Here is a 24,393-nt window from a genome sequence, read left to right as displayed (position 1 = left end):
ACTGACAAAACAAATCTGGCGTCTTATCTCTCAGTCAGGCCAAGTGATAATGTTTAAAAAAAGTAAGATTATTTCATCTAGCTGCTTTCAAATTTTGGATATGATACATCTTTAAGCCAAACTGGATACATTTCTTTCACAGTGATTTTACACATATGAAAGAACTATAACAGACATATTATAACAGACATATCCACTACATAATTAATTTGTTAATTCTTCGAGAGGAAAAGCGATCCTTTAGAGGACAAAAGATGACAACGAAAAAGAAGAGGCAGCAGTCTAAAGAGCTTTGCTCAGTATGCTAGAATGACAGCTCCTTGAAATGTTTAACATAAGGGTTTTTTTCCTTCTTTTGGAAAGGATAAGGTCTTGGAAAGAAAAATAAGAAATATTAATAAATTGAATCAAATACAAATCTAACACAATTTTGGGAACAAATTCAAAATGAGGTATTAGAATCACCATCATATCACTGTAACAACACTATTTTAACGTATCGTGTAATAATATTACCTAGCTCTTCTATAGCACTTTTCCCAGGCAGCACTAACACTTTACAAAAAGTTCAGCTCATTTTACAAATAGAGAATTTGAGACAGAGAGAAGGAGAACAAGTGAGTGGTTAGAGACAACGCCAGGAAAGAATTTATCTTCTGAATCGTGGTAGAGTACTCTGTCCAATAAATTATACTGTAATACAAGTCAGGCATGAAAGCTTGGTGTTTTTTGACCTAACAATTAAAAAGACCATCTTGAAAATAAATTTGTTTAAAAAGCATCCATAGAGAAGCTTATGAGGTCACAATGTAATAAGTGACAATACTGAAAACCTAAGCAGAAGTGTGGCAGTAGATGAACTGCTCTCTACATACTGCAAGGATATAATGTTTCTCATGTTGAGAGAAAGATCACATTTATCCACTGCACAAATGCCTGTGTAATCACTCAAAAATGGAACTCATTATTCATATGTACTTCACTGAAAGAAATCACTATATTAATTTAAACACTAAATAATGTAGAAAAAAATCAGTATTCTTCTCAAACTTCCCAAACTGTAGACACTTATAGTTCTGCAGTGATCTCAGAAAAAGTTCATCGTGTTTGACAGCTGTGACAAAGGTTCAATTAAGTCCTGAGATGGCCGCTCCTATCTCCCTCAATGTCATTATTGCTATCCCTCTAACCTGATCATCATAGTAGTCACAGTTCTTCAGACTATGTTCAGTTGTCACCTACTTCTGCCACTTTCCTCTCCATCTGTTTGAATAGGCAGGTGTGCCGACTGACTACATGTCAATTCGTTGTGTATTTCCTTTAAGTTGTCAGATGGAAATAAGCAAACACCACCTCCAAAACAAACAAGAAGCAAATTGTGAATGTTTATTCTGGGCATTCCTAAGGGTCAGATAAAATTGCTCTGCAGACACTAGTTAGAAATACACGGTTTACAAACTTGAGCATTCAAGTTTTTTGCATAAGTCTACTAAGATCAAACTCTCTGTGAGATTTAACTGTTAATCTCATTCTTTACTTTAATTCTATCAACTTGTCCTAATAGATGGCATGCAGAAATGCTGTTCAAGCTCCACTACCCTTTAATAATCATAAATGGCTATTTAGAATGAGACTGTTCTCAGAAACAATTCATTTACTAAAGATGTCCTTCAGAATATTATAATTTCTCAATGAAAAGCTAGAGTTAGAAGACTTAAACTGAGTTCATCAGATGAGAAACATGCTTCTCACTGATGACTTTCCCTTTATTTCAGTTCTTAGGTTTAGAAGACCCTTGTCTACCGGGAAACTTAAAGTCAAACTACAACATTAAAAATGTAGCCTTTGTTACACAATGTATAGTGTATATCATTCCAGTGTTGCTGCAAATTACGATTTATAGTATTTTTGACATGAAATCCACGAATCTTATTTGAATTGACTGTTTCCCTGTTCTTAAAAAATTATTCAAATATTTTCCCATTGTGACTTAACCCTCTTTCCACCACAGACATCACCTCTGAAATCTTTGGAGACTTGCTAAATTATGCTAGTGTATTCAGCAGTCAATGCACAATACTTACTGTTTCTGTGTTAAAACCTGTAAAACTCAAGTATGAACAAAAAATGTCAAATGTAACAGGCATTTCCTCTTAAAATAGTTTTTACAGTAAGTAATAGGAACTTGCCAATATTTTCATCATCTTGAAAAAAATTTTTTTTTACACATTCCTGCTAAATGCTAGCTCTTTGACCATTCCACTGTTCTCTAAGAAGCATAACATTTGTTTTCAGATTTTAGTTCCTGGAATTCAAGCACAGCAAAACCAAATGTTTTGCTCCTTAAGAGGCATATCTGTGACTTTAGAGATTTTTGGCAGCCGTTAATACAAAACGCTTCCACGGACTGAGATCCAAAAAGCTTGTATGGTGAGGACACTCCTACTTCAAACCAGGAACTATGGAATATGGGAAGGACGGTGCTATACAACAGTGTGCACTTAGCAACACAGAGAATGTGCATAAATTATACATTGGGATAAATCAGTTCTCGGTGTTCCAGTTTTGCTTCTCTTCTGTTTTTGCCCTTAGCACTTTTACTCTTTTCTCACTTTCTCCCTGTGTCCTTTAATTTGTCTTTCACGTTTACAGCAGTTTGCTGTGATCCTATGCTCACTACACCTATTCAACAAAATCACTTCTTCTCATTTTTACGAACAGAGGTAATATGAGAAGATTTATGAACCATCCCCACACTTTCTCACATAGCAGATAGCCCGGCCATACTTAAGAAAACTAGATGGATTGAACAGCTTGAGAAGTTTATGTATGAAAGCTCTGTTTCCTCTATATTGTGTATAGCCCAGATGTAATACCTATGTACGTGGATATATACACATGCACACATATAATATATATTAGATATCACAATATCATTAAATTCCTATTATTTTTGATAACCGTGAATAATAATTAATTAAGCCATTGGCATTGGCCAGACTATTTTAGCATTTGAGAAATATGAAAGCGCATCCTCATAAGAAAGCATAGGTGAATATGCTTGAATATAAAGAAGCACAGAGCTCCATCTGGGGAATAAAAAGAGAAGTCATAAGAGATTCAGACAGCAAGGGAACGAAGCCGGAGAAAAAGGCTAGGAAAGACTATTCTAATATTTCAGGATGAAAAATGGTATTTACATTGAACTGAAATGTAAACTACCATACTCTGAGACTATAGGAAGTGCACATACATTTAGAAGCAGGGCTCCATTCCAGGGGAGCTATATACAATATTGTGGTCAAGCACAGAATTGACATAATATTAACACTTTGGGCCAATTCCAGAATGCTACAGGGAAAAAAACATAAAAATGCCAAAACATACAAATAAATTAATGCAGTTTGTTATTCTACATATTTCAGTGATCTCCACTTTATCTTCAGTACTGACCAGAGGTGACTGCCTCCTCAAATCTAAAGGAACTTTAAAAAACAAAGTTAGCTCAAAGCCTTATGCTATTAGTCTCTTCTTCACCACTGCAACACATACATTGTTGTATATGTACATTTAACTTAACACCTGCAGGTTATGGACTCTGTGGTTTATAATATCTTCTCCTTTTACAGAAGTGATGAGAAGGGCTTTTTCTTTGAATGGACATGGAGCAGCATGTTAAAAACATCTACTTTGTTGGGAATAACTGCACCTTTATGCTTTTCCCTGTTGACTGCATACAAGAGAGACCTGAGGCTGACATGTCTCTCGGATGGGATGCACATAAGGAGAGAAGGCCGGCTGCCTCATTACTTTGATCGGGATATTCTGTAGCACACTTGCTTTGCTTTGCTGCCATAGTGTGGAAGCTGAGGAAAATGTGTCAAGTAGAAAGTGGAGGGGTACACTGTGTTTAATTGGTATGTGAACCATCTCTGTCATTATACAGTAAACTAAGAGAAACCATACTTCTTTGCTCAGTTGCATTCATAAATGTGTCAGCAGTTGGGAGAGGAAAAGAGAAGTATCTTTCAATCAGTGTTTACTACACAACCTTCATTTTCGCCCTAGAATAAAAATCAGAATCATTCCTACCTTCAAAGTGAGCGTGCTCTTCCTTTTCATCATTTACTTACCAGGTCCTTCGTGTTTAACTGACATGCTTCAGCAAATCTTTACAAGCATCGTAAGTCTCTAAAACGTCTAACATCATATACTAACACACAACCCTTAAAAGAGCACTGACTCAAAAAAAAAAAAAAAAAAAAAAAACGTGAAATCAACAATGAGTGCAAATTAACGAAGCACATTATCATTTTTCCACAAAAGAGATTCTCTCAGTTCAAATCCCAAGGCATGAAATTCAAGTTTGACACTGCCACAGCTGGATTACATTTTTCAGATGGTTGACTTGAAAAGAGGGATCTGATCTAAGCAGTCAGACGGATATGTAACTCTGCAGTTAATTGAGCAAGTGTGAAGAGATAAGAGCATATCTTATTTTTTTATTTTAAAAAAACTCATATAAAGTAATGATTTTCAAAAATGCAAGGGTCCAAAATTTCCATGGAAATTTTCAGAAAAAATACTTCCAATGATTGATAAAAAATCAAATTCTGAGAAAGACCTCAAAGAAACTCCTGTGAAATATTTTTTCTTGCAAGGATAAGTGAAAAAGTGTCATATAAATTTTTAAATATTATTATATTGCAATCCCTTAAAATACTTTAAGTATTTAAAAAAAATCATTTTCCTTTAAAACCTATTCTGTAAGATGAAAATGAATCCTATGTATTGTAGCCTTATAATCCATATTTGATCTCTGTAATATGTATTGAGGCTCCTGGTCAGTAAAGGGCATTGGCTTTCTTACTAGAGAACAAGAGTGAGGACAAGGGTTCTTTCCCGATCATTGCCTTCTCTTCTGGAAATGGGGGTTGTTGTGGAGATAACTGGACAGCAGAAAAGGCAAATTATGGGGATAGATATAAAGAAACAAACTGAGGTTAAATGACAAATAGGTAGGAATTTTTTCCCATTCTTTTTTTCAGAGAACAATGGGGATGGGGAGAGAGGAAGGTTAAGGAGATGTTCTCTTCTGCCTTCAAAGTTTATATAAAATTATATTCCTAGTCCAGAATCATCTATTCTGAGTGGATAAATATCTGTGACTATTTAGGTCAGCTTATGTGGCAACAATCTCAGCGGCACATCTCAATGTACTTAAAACCAACAGTCTCCTGGAGGAACATTATCTCTGAGCAAATTCATTACTAACCAGAATCAAAAAAACATACATAGATTTGGCTACAGTGCAAACTGCTTTGAAAAAGAATCTTACTGAAAACATATCCTCCATGAAGTTAACGACAAATTATATGAGAGACATTTCCTGCTCTCTCAGATGCTTCAGCAGCTCGCTTTGCACATAAACTCAATGACATGCCCTGGAAAGTTCTCCCCACAACAGCATGAAACAGTGGCTTGATTATCAGAAGACAAAAATTCCAATCTACAAATAAATACACGAGAAACACCCACATGCAGAGGCGACATGCTCAAGGGAAAAGGAGCACGCTGGGGTTTGGCAAGCACACGGAAGCAAGGGGCAAGAGTGACTGGGGGAGGCTTTTTGACTGGTAGGAGAAGGGGATTCTCACCGTTCTGAACAAAATGGCTGCACTAAGAGCATCTGACTCGTTATGCCCAAATACCCTCCTCCTCATCCTAGCGGTGCAGAGATGGCAAGGGGAGGAAAGCCCCAGAGCAGCATGGGAACGAAATAAAGACTTGGTTAGTATTTAAAACACATAATGTAAGTACAAATAGTAGTAAAAAGTGTTCTTTTAATTCCTGAAGTAATATTCTGAGCCACCTGGAGGTGCAGCTTTCGTTGTTTCCTTGGAAGCTTTCTTAGTTTTTAAAATGTCCCTATGCACAGGCAAAGTGCATTTAGACCCTCATCCTCCCCTCTCGACTGCCCTCCCCACCCCCATGAGCTCCCTGCAATAACTTCCTTAGGGATTTAATTTTTTATCTTTCCATTTCATCTGTGAATGCTAACTGTACTACCTACTTAAAAATGAACACAGGTATGTTATGAAAATGATTTGATTTCACTACAGACTTGCAGTGTATAAACAATAGATACTCTAAAATTTCCTCCACATTAGGATTAGGAAATCAGTTTAACCTGCAGTATTAACACTTCTGCTCTCCCGAAGAAGGTATGACCAACATTTTCCAAAAACATTCCAGAAAATTCAAGTCAATCAATTTACAGGTCTTTATTTATAATCTAGTGGAGGGTATTAATACCAGTTGTGAAGGAAAGGTGATTTGAAACTGAGAATTTTTCTAATCATCCCTCTTTTTATACCCCATATTATTTTCTGATACAGACAAGAAAGGAGATTTTTAAATACCTGTTTTTGGAAGGTGAATATGTACTTGTTTGTTTGCCATCTTCCTCTCACACCTTACTCATAATTTCTGTATTTCACTGAGCTGGTGCTTAAAGGTCTAGAGTGAGATGCCTTCCTTCAGACCTCAACAATTTCTAGATCAGCCAGAGGGCAAAGAGGAGTGCCAAACACTCCTTTGCTTTGTCAAGACAGTGATTAATGATTGCTAATATTTTAATTAAACTGGACTGGATGAGATTACAACATGGGATATGCAATTATGTTGGTATTTTGTGTGCTACCCAAGGGATAGGTAATCTCTCTGATAGTTATCAAACACATGGCTGTGCTTTGTAAATGACACATGAGGCTCTACACTGCCTTGGAGATGGTAAATTGATTTTCCTTCAGTTCATGGCCCATTGACTTTGAGAGGGAGCAGTCTGTGCTTGTCTGGCACAGAGGCCAGGACTCGCTCCTGGGAAATGAAGGGAACTGCTCACATGCAATCTATAGATCAGAAAGCTGAACCTGAGCATGATTTCCTGCTACTCAAGACAAGAAACAGTCCTGGACACTGTGCGTACTCAAGCAGTGAACTTGAGTTTCTAAAATCCGAATATGCTAGAGAAGAGCCCAATCCTGCATTTTAAGACAGTAACATTTCTTTCTCTCCTTTCATTGTCTGCTCTTTCTTCTCCACCCACTTAATAACAGCTTGGTACTGGGAACAGTTCGTTCACATTTCAGGAGTTTTCAAGGAAGCTGACAAAACAGCAGCATCAATTTCTGTTTTATAACTCTGCTGCGGAATGTTATTTTTGTTCCAAGGTACTGCAAGCATGTCAGGGAAAATTACATATGACTCCAAATAATCAGACCCTGTAGTAAAAATTAGTTCAAAAGAGAAAAAGAGAGACATATTACCTGGTCTGGGGAGGGCCTGTGGTTGGTTTGGTTGGAATGGGATGAGGATTTGAGGTGATCATCCTCATAGTTGTCCGCCATCAGCTTCATGCGGTTTTGAGTCTATTCAAGAAAAAGAAGAATCTCAGTCTACCTTCTAATATAACCATAGGGACTAATGCAAATAGGATATTTATGCTATCCTGTATATCCAAAATCCATATATGCAAAAAATAGATATGTACATAAAACGTCAGTACAAATTACTACAGAGAATTAGCAAAAACTGGTAGACACATACGAACCACTTCACTTTGACGCTAAGTAAGCTTTGCAATTAACTGGCTCATCTGAATAGCACCTACTAAAACTCGTGCTGTCATGTATGTACAAAGAAACTCATTTCTTGTTAAAGAACCTTAGAATTAAGGTTCAAGCACCAGTCTGGAAAACAATTCATTGAAGACATGTATTACATGTGCAGGAATGAGTTGAAAATAAAGCAAATGATGCAGTTAGATTTACAAAAAGAGTAAAAGAATTGGTAATAATAAAAATGCTGAATATGACTTATTACATAAGAAAAGTTCATTCAGTATAAACATTCAAATCAGTTTTCAATGGATATAGCAGGGAGTAGGAAAAAAATCCTCAGACTAGGAAGAAAAATCTGAATAACAGAAAAGCCTTCATGTGAGGAGATTAAAAAGAGAGTAATACGGTGATGTAATTGAGATGTATAAAATTACAAACTGCATACAGTCAAGCTGAGAATTATCAAAATATGAAGCAAGTTTCTTAACTTGTTCTTAACTTTTCTTCAACTTCTTAGGAAACTGCAAAATTACAAGAATATATAATTTTTTAAAAACACAAAATATAAAATACATGTGGAACTCTTGACTACCAGATATGTTCCAGGCAAATTTTTAGTAAGTTTAAAATACAAATGTAAACTCAAGGGAACCTTGTGGTTATACAGGGACAGCTGATTGAATATATATTGTTCCTCTTCTCCTTGTTCAAAATAAATTGTTTAAAAAGACAGGTATGAATAAATGGAATACTACCTGAACAATTTGAGGTAAGCAATTGCAGTAAGCATTAAATTATACCACATAACTGTGACTGCGAAGGAAAGTGCTACTGACATAAAGCTGTGTTAAAATATACTACCCTGAAATGAGGTCCCCAAGTGCCTACAGACACACACACACACACACACACACACACACACACACACACACACACACAGCGCAGCAGGGCTGACAAGGCCCATTCAGACAGCAGTAACAGTATAATAGTAACATTAATAATAGCAGCAGCAGCTGCTGCGTAGAGGGTCCAAGATCCAGCAGAGTGAACAGTTGCCCCTGTGCATGTGTTAGCTGCTTCCCTAGAGCATATCTGGATGTCACTGTCATTGGGCACTCACACCTGGAGCAGACCCACACGGGAAAGGAGGCATTTCTCCTTGCACCTCAGAAAATAGACAAAGCCCCATTTTAAGCTTTGTGAAATCATTGAATTATTAAAAAAATAAAAAAAGCATAGACAGACATATGAGATATGATACGTAGTAAATTATGTATATGTAGACATATTAAATTATCAAAGATTCACTAAAATTAAATGTCTTAAAAAGAGTCCAAAACTTTCTGTAAAAATGCCAGTTATTAATTCATTCCCTTCATAACTTCATGGTTTCTCACCAAAAACTATAATTTTAATGTGTGCCTCGAGGCTAGAGAATGTAGATCCTACTTGACTGTATTCAGGTCATTATAGAAAAGGTCCAGGGTTTGAATCCGGATTTGATTTTATTTTGGATTAAAAAAAAGTTAATACCAAATACTCATTTCTTTAATAACTTCTTTGCAACAAGAGCTACAGATTCCAAATTATTTTACATTTTTTTCGGATTTTTTTTTCTTCATAATAAACAACTTGCTACACGATTTTCAAAGTATGTGTAAAAGAATCTATTAAAAAGTAGAAAAAACATCAGGCTAGTAGGACATTAGTATAGCACATTGACTTTTCTATGAGAAAAAATAGCTTTGTAAAGTTATTCCCAGAGAGGGGCAACACACTTCATGATACTGCATGTAAAAAAACTGTCTTAGCTCCATTACAGGAAGAGAAGAATATATGGACCCGAACATTTGAAGCATGGTATCTCTCACAGAACCTTCTAAAGTGGAATTGAAGAGGTTGCATACTTCAGTTACTTAATTTCAAGTAGATTATCCTACTATTAATACTTAGCAGGACGTATGAGGCTGAGAGAACTGGGCTGGTTTAGCCTGAAGAAGAGAAGGCTTCTTTAATTATGTTCTAGGAGAAAACAGAGAATATGGAGCCACACTCTTCTTGGAGGTGCACAGTGACAGGGCAAGAGGCAATGAGAGTAAGCTGGAACACAGAAAATTCTAAGTAGATATGAGGAAAAATCTTTTTCCAACGAGGATGATCAACTGCTAGAACAGGTGCCCAGAGAGGCTGTGGCATCTCATCTTTGGAGATGCTCAAAACCTGACTGGACATGGCTCGGGGCAATCTGATCTAGCTGGACAAACTTAGAGCAGGCATTTGCACTAGATGACCAAATCCAATCTAAATTATGCTTTAATTCTAATTATTTGGGCGTTTCGTCTTCAGATAATTTTACAGATAGGAAGGCTGGAGTTTTCAAAAGAAAAGGAAATTAAGTTGCCAAATTCCATTTGGTTGCACAACTGTGATTTAGGTCCATGACAGCCCGCTGAAAAATCTAATCCAAATGGATCCCTGCAACATCCCAATGATGATGAACACACAGGACCAGTTCACCTAGAAAGCCATTTTCTGTGCTCCCCTTTAATCCAGCCTGACTTTCCCACGGCTTCTGCTGGCAATCTCTGAGTGCCTGTTTGGCAGGTACAAGTCCTGGCAAGAAAATGCCACGTTCAACACTGAGATTTCACAACAGGAACTACTTACCACATATATATATATATATATTTGGAATTAGGCAAAAATCAAGGGGGGGGGGGAAAAGAAGTTTACTTACTGATAGATACCACTAAAAATTATTTTCCAACATTAAACTTCCAAGCGCTGTTGTAGAATGTAGGATATTTTTCTAATCCTCCTCCTGTCAAACATGGAAATAAAAAGCTGCTTCTTTGGACTCGAATGCTAACTGAGCAACTTCTAATTGGGAATTTTCAAAACAACTGGAAATATATAAACTGAGTTTCTCTCCTACTGCTCCCCTCCTAAAAAAATTTCAAAAGGTTGGAAATTTCTAGAATACTGGCATAAGGCTGTTGGAATGATTTAAAAACAAACAGTTTATTTTACTGCGGGGAACCACTCCAACATCCTGCAGTCCTAAACTGCTTTGTCATTGTGCTATTATACAAACTACTCCCACCTTATGAGGTTATGGCGCAGATTCTAGGGCAAACGTTTCTACATCGCTGTAAAAACTATGAACAACAGAGTGGTTTAACCACTGTTTTCCGTGTGAAAATAAATGAGCAATGCAGACAAATGGGCTGCGCAAGGAGTGCCTTTGTCTAAAACCTATAGAGCTTGTTATCAAAACTAGTGACGATAAGAAGTCGATGTCAGATCCACTGGGACCAGGGCCTTCTTTATGCATGTAAAGATAAAATGCCAGATGGAAGAAAAAGGGACAAAAAACTATAACTCAATAGGTTTCTTGATCTTCCCAGAGGGTTTTTTTTTTTTTTTGACAGAACAGACATCCTAAACTTATTTCTTGCCCTCCAATCACTAAAAATCCAGAAAGCAATAAGATAGATCTTTATTACATAAAGTTAAATAAAGCCACCTACCTCCACATTATAAACAGAGATTGCCCAGGTATAGTACTGTCATTCACTTGGGAGCATTTCAAAGCCTTTGAGACTTTAGTCTCCCAATAAATACTACACAGAGGAACAGTCCCCAAACCTTTTAGACTAGAGTCAACCCTCAAAATCACCAAAGAACCATTGCACACCCTTTTCAAGCTTCTGACTGAAAGCCTGGAATGACTGTGGATAACCTGCCACAAGACACTTGCAGAGCACAGCCTGTGAACTGCAGATCTAAAGCATAACATCTGAATGGGTATTGTATCTAAAAAAAAGTTTCCTCCACCTATGTGATTGTACCAGTATAGTGCAATACAGCTTGCCTCTTTTTTTTTCTTTTTTCTTTCTTTCTTTTTTTTTTTTTTTTTAAAAACCTTCTACAATCTTGCTCTTGCCTCTCTACACATTTCCCTATTTCCCTTCCTGCTTCTTGTCATCATGTAGCCCTGGCCTCTGTTCTGTCCCTTGCTATAGCAGGCTGTTATACTGAAAGAGAATGCCTCAGGAGAAAATATGAGATAAACTTGTTTTACTCATAAATGTGAATGCTCAGAATCACCACTTTTTTTAGACATGCTCCCTTCTCTTTTGCTGCTTTGTACACCTGCAGGGATTTCACATTTACTGTAATTATATTTTCCCCACACTTTTTCTCATTATCATATAGTTTACTTCTGCCTGTATTTTGTATTCTTTAGATGTTCGGGTAAACAAGGAAATTACCACGGAGTCAACTATTTCAATGCAGCCAATACCTGAAAATTTCCATTCCAAATAGCACTTGAATAAAATTTTAGCTGCCAAAACTGTAGCCATGGTGAATTTTGTTTGAGAACCACTAAGATCCTACTTCATGGATGTACTGCTTCAAAGCATAGTCTCACCTGGAGGTGCCTAATAGTAAGCTGTCTTATGTTCACTGCAGGCTACACTGGTAGCTTGTTTGTGCACCCACACCCTAAACACCAAATTCTATAGATTTTATCAAAGTTGAATTATGATATGAGAAAAAACCTGAACTGAAGCTGATGTACAGAGTGTAGAGAGAAAGTAAGGGAGATATGGTGGAACACAGCTGGTAAAACAGTCTATAGCAGTCCTGCCCAGGACTAACAAGCCCTTTATAGTGGTATTCTACATATAAATCTGAAAACCACAGATTTATCTGCATATATGTTGTTTATAAAATATTTTAGAGAATATTTTTATTTGAAAGCTTGCACTAAGTTAGATGTTATAATGAGAATACATACCTTTCTTAAGCATTTCTCCAGAACAGCTAGTATTACCACCAGTACCCTGGCAAGATTTTGAAATCAACTTTCATTTGTAGGTATAACACATTTCTGTATCTCTAGACAAGACCTCTAATAAAAAGCAGATACTAGCTAATTAGCTACGCATTCACTTCATTAATCTAGCCTGGTTCATACTGACATTAGTGTAACTTACTCAACCAGTTCTCATCAAATCTGTTTCTCCACTATAGAACACAGTGGAAATCATGACATTACAGGCTACTTTCTCATTTTTCGTAAAATATTTGAGTCGTGTAATTCTGGCTTTGCTAACCAGTCTAAACAAGCTTTATTAATCCTTTAATGTAGAGTTGAAAAAAGCCCACATTAAGTAAACATTAATAGAATGACTGTACTTGTGACAAATGGATATGTGGTGGAGACACTGTGTCAGTGAGTTAAAAAAGTCATCCCATTTCTCTCAGTTAGAGTTGCATGTTTCACCAAAAGCAGAGACATGCAAATGCAATATTCTAAAAAGGTTTTGCCCATTAAAAATGTAAAAATTAATGGAGAAACTGAAGCAATTTTTTTCCCCAAGTCCTGAGCAGAATTCATTATCTTTGAAAATTACACTCTTGTAAAGACTTTCAAATAGTCCTCGTTTTACTTTCTGAAAATATGCAGCAAGCCATACGCTCTGTAAATACACAACCATTGACCTACTGGAATCTTGCTGTCAGAAGGAGAGAGAGAATAAACCTCACCTGTTATTAGAGTATGATGCCCTCCATAACTACTTTGAATATATATTTACCTTGAACACAGGATCTCTGAAAGATTCTATAAACTATTTTACTATATGCACCCTTCACATTCATAGTATCCATGAGACATTTTTCAAGTTTGTGATGTTACATGTTACAAATGTTACATGCTGAGTTGTCATTTTTGTTCATAAGGTTTTAAAGACATATCATGGTGGCACTGGGATTGGGATGTGGAGATACTCAAAAGCCATCTGGACATGGTCCTAGGCAGCCTGATCTAGGTGACTCTGCTTGAGCAGAGGGGCTGGACTAGATAATCTCCAAAGGTCCTTTCCAACCTCAACCATTCTGTGATTCTGTGGTCATTAGTAAGGTTTGGCTTCCTTTTAGTGATGTTTAGCATTAGCAGCTAAGATTCTACTATTAACAGCAAATGAACATGATGTTCAGCTGAAAACAAATGCAAAATCTTCTCATTAACTACAGATGTTGCACATCCTGTATGCTGTGGTTTTATAACTCCAAAGAGTATGTGCAGCATGCAGCTGCTAGGATTTTCAAAACCTGCAAGATTTAACATAAATTCTACCTGAGATATAGGCTTCCACACCAACTATTGGCAATGCTGCAACAATGTTATAAAATGAAAGACTTTATCAACCCGGTTAATTTCATATTTAATTCTTTCATTTTTTCTGTTCACTTCCCCATGTGTGATAATTACCGAGAAACTTCATTCTGGAGAATGCACATTCAAAAACCTTTGAACTAAACTAAAGGAGGCAGATCATTTAGATATAGAGCTGTCTTGAGGCCTGACATATGTGGACACATGTGGATACATTTAAAAAAGCAAACTTTGAACTGAAATCTTACCTGTACAGGAATGTGTTGCTTGCTTGGAGCTTTATTAGTTCCTTAGAAGATGAACAAATAACTAACTACAGAATTGCCTACTGACAAATTTAATGAAATCTATTGTTCTGCATCCTGGATAGAGAAAAGCAATGGTACAAATGACAACCCGAATCAGATCATGTGTTTGGGAATCCTTATTGTGGTATGAACACTCTACTGTATGTTCCTTTAGTTCTCCTCTACTCACTTCAGAGTCAAGCTGTGTTTAAGACTAACAGAACAATGGTAATCCAACTGCCTTTCCCTTATTTGTTTCACAAGAGCTGGAATCTGCCCAGTCAAAGACTTAAAAGAGTAAAAATTGTGCTTTCAGTGCAACTAATTGTTAAAAAAAAAAAAGAAAAGAATCCCTTCTTTCATGACTAACTACTCAGGAAAAACCAAATATGTTAGTTTTTTGGTATCTTTCCTTGCACTACTTGCAAGGGTCCTAGGCAGAAAGATGGGTAAGGTGTGTTTTCCTATATCTAGAAAATATCTGAACAAGGGCTGAAGTCTGAAAACATTCACCACAGTATTGTATCACTGATTTATACTGACTGGGTGGCCTATCCAAGATCAAAGAACAAATGGTATCCTATTACAACATCCTGAAAGAATCCTGGATCCTTTGCCCTAAACCAAGCCATAAAATTTATTTATTGAAATTGATCTGAAGACAGCAACAGCAAGCAAAATAAACTGCATGCTTAATTCTTAGGATGAAATAAGAGAACTAGTTATATTTACCTTCCAATAGTAAGCATATAAAACCTTTATAATCTAGGTTTAAAGTATGCAGGTAAATGTTCTTTGTTTTATGAGCCTGCCCAATGGTACAGTTGCTGAGGGCAAGACTGATCCCTATTCCATGCCAAGGCAGGAAAGAAGGGCCTTACTATAAAATTTCCTGCCAGAGAATATAACATCAGTAGTATCCATGCCCTGAAAGAAAAAAAAAACTCATTTATTTAAATTAGCTTAACATTAACTGTTTGTTGCTAAATCACACTACTATTTCCATTTGCCATCTGTTGTGCCCTCTTCACTGCTATTTTCATCAGTGAAGAACTGATTTCTTTTGCAGACAGCATACCTACCCTTGAAGAGTATAGGAGTCCACTTTACTACCTATTTTGTACTGGCTGATGAAAACTGTGTGCTTCAGATTTGTGTCCTACATCATCTAAGCTTGGCCTTCCACCCTTATAACAATGTCCTTCCCCTGCCCTCCTTCCCCACAGTGCCTCCAGGCAAGAGTCAGCTGGGACCAGTGAGAGAATATGTATGCTCTGAATGGCCAGCCATATGCATATGCTATAGCCAAGCAAAATACATCATAGCTCAATTCTTATTGCCTTTCCCTGCATGGGAGCACTACTTTGGGTTCTTATTTTCTCCTCTACCCAGCTGTGGATGTTAAAATTAAGTTCCTATAAGATTCAAGATCTTTGAGGCTTCTTTCCCGCTGACAAATTTCATTGAAACTGGTCAACAGACTTAAAAGTTACTTGTTGAGGACTGATACTCAGATAAGCAGATGGATAGTGCTGTCATTTAAACTCTGCTTTGGATAATGTTAGGATAAATGCCTGGGCCAAATTAGTATATTTTGTTCAAGTTGTAAGAGTCTGGATGTGGTCTCTAAATACATCCCTGCATTAAATGCTGCAATACCCTAGAAGTGGAGTTTTCTGATATCTTACTTCATGCCTTTCTAGGATTCTGGGAGGCCAAATTGCTATAACTTCTCAAATGAAGAGCAGACAGCCTCTCATGTTTACTTCATATGTCTGCTGAATGTTTAATATATACAGTTCATTCAGTCTCTTTAACCAACTTTGATATACACTAAGAAGGACAATTCACTTGAACAAAAAAGTGCAATGCTACTTCTATAATAATGTAAAAGGAGAAAGCCATCTTTGTCAAGGTCCTGATTACTCAAACCGCAGCAAATTTCTGATTCTACTTCTTCCCGCTCATTTTTTTCTCTCACAGTATGTCTTTGGGTCCAAGTTAAAAATTTCATTACATGTTTTATAATTTGAGAGAAAAACAAAGACAAAAAACAGAGAGAAAAATGACCTGAAGCAGAGTTTGGAACATAAACACTCCTAACAACTTCGATAGGTTGGTGATGCATGTTATTTTACAAAACAAAATGTAAGCTCCTGGAAGAAAATGTCTAAGGGTAAGCTAACGTTGGAAATGCATGCCAACATTATAGGAATGTTGTGATTAGTTTAAAATTGTGCAATTTAAGAACTAGGGTTAAGCACCAGAGACAAGGTTAGTCTTACAAAATGCTCACATATCTGAATGCAAAAACCCCCTAAATTACCTACATTGTATCCCATAGATACAATATATGTCCATAGGGATATATTTTTATTAAAAAAAGATTTCTAGTTGACACAGTTGATTAGTCATAACAAGCTAGAAAGAGTCCATTTACTTGAAATTTCTTCTTCCTCTTTCACTTCAGCTTCACTCCACACCTTGCTCATCTTACTCTCTTCTACCTTACTCTGTCACTCTTTCCTACATTATTCTTTCCATTTGGCTCTCCTTTCTAAAGTAAACCCACTAGCTTATGCTCAGAGTAACAAAGCTGTTCATTTGACACAACTGCCTCATTCACTCTGCTTTTGTGTTACAGTCTTTCTCCTAATCTGCTTTCAGAAAATTTCTCAGTCAGGGATATCTATGACAACTGATTGGCAAAATGTCATCGAGGAGTTTGTACAGCAAGTTTCAGCCTACTGTAAATCTTAAAAGCTAGTCATGACCACCTGCTTTGACAAAAACCATTTGCAGACCATTTGCTCATGGATATCTACATACACCTTTACTAGTTGATACCATTAGAAAGTTTTCAAATCTCTGTCTATTGTGACTGTGTCTTTATTATAAATAACAGTAAAAGTATTCCTTTGTCCAGGTATTTTGAATTTTTGGAAGGTGCACAGCAGTGTTTTCACCACAGCTCTTAGCCTTGCATACTTTTTTTGTTATATGGCTCACCACTTGAACTGCCTTTGCCTGCAGCTTCAAAGAGTCCTTAATAGCAACCCCCCTCTATGCAGGCTGTTCTTGGCATCAAAAAAAAAAAAAAAAAAAAAAAAAAGAAGTTATGTACAGATACAAATTCCTAGATTCTAAAGCGATGTGAACTGCTCAGTATCATCTCAACACAGACTGTTTGTAACTGCCCAGAACCTAGGCTCTGGGTGTATACATGAACGTGTCTGTGTCTGCATGATATAAACAGTGTTGACAGAAACACTTCCAAAAAAGAAAAACAAAACCTCAAGACTATTTATGCCTGTTCTGAAATTAATTTTAAAAGCTGTTGTGTAAAAAAGATGGAAGAATAATACTATTCTTTTTCCACCTCAATTTCATCTTTCAGTCTGGCCAAAATCTTCCATGATAATTGTTGGAGGGAAGAATAGAAAGGGCATTTCCCTTGTCAACCAATGGAGCTTTGCTACCCTAAACTAAATTAACATTAAGAATTTACTTTTTACAGCCAATTATTAGGGTTAATATCCACGTAGAACAGCACTGCCTCATGAGTTTCATCCACACACACAGACATTACATTCCTGTCTGTCCACACCATCTGTGTGTGTGGTCTGCAGACACAGGATGCCTGTCCATCTACACTGTCCCTGTGTTTGGTCCAGAGAGGCAGAATTCCTGCCCAGGCACATAGCAGCACATGTGCGATACACAGAGTTGGACAGATGAGTCCTGTCCATCTGCTCTGCTCTTGCATGCAGTACACAAGCAAAGGGAATCACAATAAACCAACATTTTTTTTCTGCAGAGGTTGATTTTTCTTATTAAATCTGCATCAGAGCTTAGATAATAGTACTGACTGGAAAGACTGGAGAAACATTCAGGGTTTTTACTGTATTATGTCAAAAATATTCTTACCAAGGAAGGAAGTTCTCTTCCTCTCTATAAAATTCATGGCACGCAATGTGTAGGGATGTGCCAGTTTGGTCAGATGAATTTCTCCTAGGAGTCTGCATTTCAGACAGTATCTCTGTCATTACCTTCTCTATTCGTAATTTGTTGTTTTCTTGTAAATTATATTACATTATGCCATTTCATATCAGTTATGGTGCTGTTGGGCACCAAAAAGAGCACTGTGAAAGTTTAAGAAAATATATTTCACCTCTTGTACAGAACTGCCAACAGAAAAAGGTATGGGGGGCAAGATGAAAAACTGAACAGTCATACCTCTTCTGTTTTATCCTTAAATATTTTCTCAGTGCAACGTCAATAAACTTAGACAGGTGATATCACATATTAAACAGCTCTGACACAGCCAAGGAAGTAGTGGAGATGAATGAAGGAAAGGACAAGGGGCAACCTAAACAGGTTTATTTGCAACTAGAAGACCTAGGAGGAAACAAGGAAGCCTTTATACTTTTAAAGTCCTTTTTGTATCATAAAAAGACTGCTGACTGACAATGCAAGACTGGCTGGTTTTGGTAATAGCGGAAAATCAATCAAGAAATCTTCTGATCATCTGGCATTGATGAAAAGGAGAGATAGACAGTAAAGACTAGTCTTAGCCTATATTTTCCCACATCTCAATCTGGATCCTTCTTTTTTTCCAATCAAGCAGAACCCACTGCAGCCTTACCCCTGTCTTTGTGAGATATGGAAGAGACCTGAAAAGCTCACAAAATGGAGATTTGTGTATTGAAATTAATGTATTTCTCCTCAAAAAAAAAAAAAAAAAAAAACCCACAGAAAATAAAAAACAAAACAACCCAAAACAAGAAGGTACAGTACTTACTACTTCCACAGAGCAAATAAACCCCTGCAGTCTTCCAAGTTTTAAACAACTTATATATGTATGTTTTCTTAAGGATCATTATATTGTTTCCATTATTTTTTCAACACCATTAAGTCAGCAGTTGGCAGAAGTTTGGCATGCTAGTTCAAATAAGGGAGGCAAAGCCAAGGTTTTATCTATTAGTATTTTGGAGATGGAGGGCACCCTGGCTTGGTATCAGAAGTTACAGTTACGTTTCAGGCTAATGTGAAAAAGGCAGAAAGATTTGTTTTTTAAACTGTTAAAAAGATTAAGTGGAGTACAATGGTGAAATTGAGTGTTTAAAATTTTAAGTTCCCAATAAAAATAAAAATCCCACTGTAAAAACAAGAGAGATACCTAGGTTATTCAGCTCTTACGAAGAACTTGGCCAGGCTCAGCTGTGAGAGTTCCATTTACTTTTTGTTTACTCAATTACAGGAAATATTTGTATTTACACTAGGAAAGACAAGAATTGGTGGTAAACAGAAAGAAAGAGAACAAAAGACTAAGTTCTATTATTGTAAAGTTGTGATCCGGCAAAGAGAACAATAACCCTAACAAAATGGCTATCCCTTAACCAGGGTTGTATTCAAGACAAAAGACCATTCCTTCCTCCAGCACAAGTACTGTGATCACAGTTTAATACACATTCGGAGACAAAGCCGTTACAGAAGCTGAGATATTAATATTCAGCTATGATATCAGCAATTTCAAACTGTGCAAGACGTTAATGCAAAGGTCATTTTATTCATCCTTGAAACTGAGGGTGCTCATCACTGCTCATAACTGCTCATCACTGATCTTTTGTCCATATGATAAATGTTTGATTACACCAAGTAAAATCAGACAGCAATCTTTTGATAACTGAGTTTGAGACCTGCTTTGCCCTTAAGCACAATCTTGGACTAATCCCTAAAGCCATCTCTTGGTATTGAAAAAAATCAAACCTTTGGTGCCACTTTGTGTTCAGTAAGGGTCCACTCAGGGACAGCAGTACACAACTGCTGTAAAGATGATCTGTGAAAATCACTGCCTTGCATTTGACAGCATGGTCCACAGAACTCCATTCAAGGGATGGACTCGAGGCAAAATCACCACCACTATCAACTTTCACATCCTTATCTTTCAGAGTTGGCAGCTGTTAACAGAGTCATCACAGCTCCCCAAGCTAGAAATGAGCAGAAAAATCTCCATCCTCTCTGTACACACATTTGCAAGCGTCAAAAACATTACCTCTAGGGAAAAAAATACACACCTTTTCTTTGGCCTTGCACATTTTTTCACCTTACAGAAACAGGGTGAAGAGAATAGAATGTACTTATTAAAGAGGAAATCACCTAACTTCATTCAGCACCAACACATGAATGATAATTAACTAATTTTTTAAGACTTGGATTCTTTAGAACATAATACCATGAATTCAACAGAACTGGGAAGAGGCTGGAGACATCAGCTGCAGTCCATTTTCAGTAACTAACATAAATATCTGGCATCTAATTTCATAAACCTATGACTCCTTTTGATAAATCTGATATACTATCCTGTCAATTCCCAAAATACAATATGTAAAGCAATGAAGACTCAGTATCAAGAAACTCGTTCTAATTCACAGCATATATCTCAGTTTTCCAACTGCAATATGACACTTTTTCCCCCCCTGCATTATCATTTATTTGCTAGCTTGCAGTGTGGTGTATTGGACTAGACTCTTTTGCATTGATTCAAAAAGAATTATTTTCTATATTGGAAGGAGCTAAAAACAGTGGATGAGGAAAAACCTATAGACTGAGAAATATTTCAGGGCAGAAGCTGAAAATACCCAAGATCAACGTTTCTTAACACGTCACTGTTTACTGATGATGAAGTTCATTGTGAAGAACTAAGACTTAATTTTTCATAATCAATTCTTAAGAGAGTGGGGATTCCTCTGGATTAATGCTCTATTACAGCCACGTATTTTTCCTTTCTCAAAAGAATCATTGATTTACAATTTTATTCCATCAAAAATAAAAATCAGAATATGCAATATATGCCATCTTATAGATCACTAATTTTATTAAATATTTCTAGGTCCCTCATTCTTTCCACCATTCCTCCATCAAGTAAAGAAAACATTTTGACATGTTAAATTGTATAAGCATTAATCTACAATGTATTTGAAACCTTGTATATCTTTAGCTTATCTCTATAAAAGCAAGTAATCATCTCATATCTTTGACTTCGTCTTTTCCTTAAACGTTTTTGGAACACATATTGTATCATCTATCACCTCACCAGTTACAGACCCTATACAAATTAAAACCAATATTAAAGCTCGTAGAAAGGTTGTCAGCAGCCTTTCTGCTACTACCTTTCTACCAGCTATCAATATGTGAATTGCTTATCAGCTGCAATTCAATGATAGCCTTCACAACAGATTGAGAAGCCCTTCTCAAGGAATATCCTCTTGAAGACCAATGCAAGGAAGTTCCTTAAAGTCATTTTTGATTATTTGTCAATTCTTATTTAAAGTACTGGAAACAATGGGGCTTCTACCACTTCTCCTGCAGTCTGTTCATAACCATTTAATGCTGTAGTCGGAAAGTTCCCCAATTTTTCCTTTCAGTTTCTCTCCTCCCAGTTTTTGAAGCAATGATATTAGGTCTTACTTACTGATGATTATGACACGTTTTAAAAAATACAGACAATTGCCAAAGAAAGGAAAAAGTGGTTAGCTTAAACTAATAGGAATCATTTAGAAAAAGATGCCATCCAATCAATGAAATATTCAGTAAGGACGGTTACACACTTATCTTGGAAAAATCACTGAATTTTTACCAAGTTCAAACAAGTGATTAAAGCCTTGCTATATGAGAACTGAAATTTCAGTGTGAAATTCCTGTTTCTCAGGAGTATACTCATGGGTTTATTTCACCAAGATTCTTCACGAGTTTAAGTGAAATCCTCTCTGTCACCAAAACTTCAGAGCTCACTAAACAATTTGTCTGAATGAAAAGTTTTAAATCTATTCATAAACTCAATGTATTTTCCGGTCAGTGCTCAAGCATCATAAATTCAAATACTAAACCAGTGATGCCAAACCAACCCAACCACAAGAACTGATTGTGGGAAAGTTTCAGATATTTTATCCCTGAGGCACATCCTGTCAATGGCCAACAAACAGGAAGTCGTTGCACATGGATCCTTCCCAACTGTACCACACAAACTACAGACTTCAAGCAAAAGAAGATGCACTCATAATTTTAGCCCTTGAATTAACAAGGGATAAAACAATTGGCAGTCCTGAGCCCTTCTAAACAGCTCTTTTTGAGCTTCTGCATCTGTCTCATAAATTCATCTGCTAACAGAAAATAAAGACTGTCAGAAATTGATTGGGGATAACTGTTCTCAATATAAAATTTAGAACACAGAATTCTCATAACAACTAAGAAATGCTCTGTTTGGGGTCTTTTCTAATATATCCTCTTTACTTAGGTGAAAAATAGTGCCTATCAGATCAGTTGTCTGTGCAGAGATGACTACAGAAAACCACCATTAAATATAGTTATGGTGGGAAATGACAGTGACTATATTATTTACATAGCACTGGTGTCCAGAAATCCTACTCACAGACTAGCAAATTATTACTTTTCAGGCCCAACATCAGATTTCCTAGTGCAGTCTTCCGGAGGAATCAAGCTCATCTTCTAGTGCTCTTAACTCTTTGTTACCACTAACAAACCTGTTTCTCCCAGTGTAGGTTTAACAATTTTAACTGATGTCAAGCACAAAAAAGCTGGTTGCTACTTAATGGAAAAGGCATGAAAATGGAATACAGGATCTCTTAACTGCTGACTTAGACTTGTCCAAAAGCTAATCATATCATTGTCCTTGATTAGCAAATGAGGAGATACTTAAATAACTTTGTACAGAATTTTGTAATCTTTGAATGAGGGATACTTTAAATGTGGTAATGGATGCTGCCAACAATTATTCTATTAATTTACATTTATTCATGCAAAGTTTTAGAGAATTAAACAACTGTAACTAAAATGACAATATGAAAATCTTAATATAATCAATGAAATGGAGGAATGTTTCTAATAGACCAGAACAGTTTTTCAAAAACTGACATTGAACTTGGGAAATATTAGTCCATGGAGTATTTTGTAAAATGTTATGAATGCCCGGAAAGAAAGGATAGCAAATACTGATTTTGTCATCTGAATTTCCAAGTAATTTTATAGACCCTAAACCTCAATCTGTCAATGAAGTAATGAACCTTCCCCTTCAAACAAACCTGCATGGCCAACATTGCAACGCCCTAAAAATTACTGATTGAAATGCTAGTCAAGGTACTAACAGAAAACATTCACAACTGTTTAGAGCAGGGCCAACAGCCAGTTTATTTCTCTGGCACCATGAGGCCAGCTACAGTAAGAAACTAACCTGAACATATATTTTTACTATTCAGTAAAACAAGAGGAAAAGGCTAAAGGTAAAAGGAGGAAGGAAAGGGGAATGAGAGCATGTAATACCATAGGAAGATGAAATGCTGCCACAGAAAAGATTGCTGACACTGCCTTGAATGCTGTCACTGTGATAACTAATAATTAAAAATGATGGGAAAAAAGTCTGGAACACATGGCAGGGAGTGCAGTTTCTTTTAATCTGGAAATGCTTCTTATGTTGTGCTTCAGGAAGCTGTGTTCAAGGGCATGACACAATCTCACTCTGTGCCTGCTTGGCTGTTGCCAGGTTCCTCGGGTCCGTTTCTGGCACAGTTCCCTGCTTGACAGAAACAATTACTGAGGAGCAAAGACTGGCAAAATAAGCAGCGCTGTGATTGATAATCTGGGTGGATTACAGGACTTCGACAAAAGCCATGATACTTAAATTTGACAGCTGGCAATGCTTGATGAGAGCCAATTAGTGGATATATATTCACTTCAGCCAGAACTTTGTTCTGCTCCTAGTCTAATAGCTTCCTGAATGGGAAGTGTACAGAGTGCTTTCCCTCACTTCTGTCTGCTCACATGTATGACAGCTACACTGTCAGAAGAGCTAAAACCATACTAGAAAAACTACGTATTCTGCCATCTTTGTGTATACTAAAGATGGTAAACTCACGTTTTTTTAAGCTGTATTTGACCCTAAAGAAAGTGGTCCTACTGGTCCTGAAGAGAGATCACTATACCAACACTATACCCTGGGGAGGGTGTAGATAAGATTGTGACTGTACTATTTGGGTAACAGGTCCACTACATGTGACAATATTTCTCAAAATGCTTCACCATTTCCTGAAAATTTCCTGGCAAAGAATGTTAATATGTCCATGCGTATGTTGCTGTTGTGAATAGGTTAATGTGGCATTCAGAGGTTACCGAATGCCTTCTGTTCTGCTCCACGCACACTGGAACCTCTGAAATGTAAGTGCCCCCTAAAACTCTTATCTTAACTACTATCTTAACTTTCTCATCACATATGTTTTCTTTC

The 24,393-nt window shown here is 36.7% G+C and overlaps 1 protein-coding gene across 7 annotated transcripts in view; it reads right to left on the bottom strand.

The window, feature by feature from the left end:
* Positions 1 to 24,393, bottom strand: part of ERC1 (ELKS/RAB6-interacting/CAST family member 1) — a 309,324-nt gene that overhangs the window by 28,362 nt on the left and 256,569 nt on the right. For 5 of the 7 annotated variants that reach the window (XM_026117004.2, XM_064515015.1, XM_064515024.1 and 2 more), the window contains one exon: positions 7,329 to 7,430. In XM_026117004.2, coding sequence (XP_025972789.2) covers positions 7,329 to 7,430 — 102 coding nt within the window. Of the gene's footprint in view, positions 1 to 5,657; positions 5,725 to 7,328; positions 7,431 to 24,393 lie in introns of all 7 variants that reach the window. The other 2 variants (XM_064515039.1, XM_064515047.1) reach the window with 1 other exon arrangement.

Source organism: Dromaius novaehollandiae, chromosome 1 (genome assembly GCF_036370855.1).
Source record: "Dromaius novaehollandiae isolate bDroNov1 chromosome 1, bDroNov1.hap1, whole genome shotgun sequence".
Lineage (NCBI taxonomy): Eukaryota > Metazoa > Chordata > Aves > Casuariiformes > Dromaiidae > Dromaius > Dromaius novaehollandiae.
This window is presented reverse-complemented; position numbering and strand designations above follow the sequence as displayed.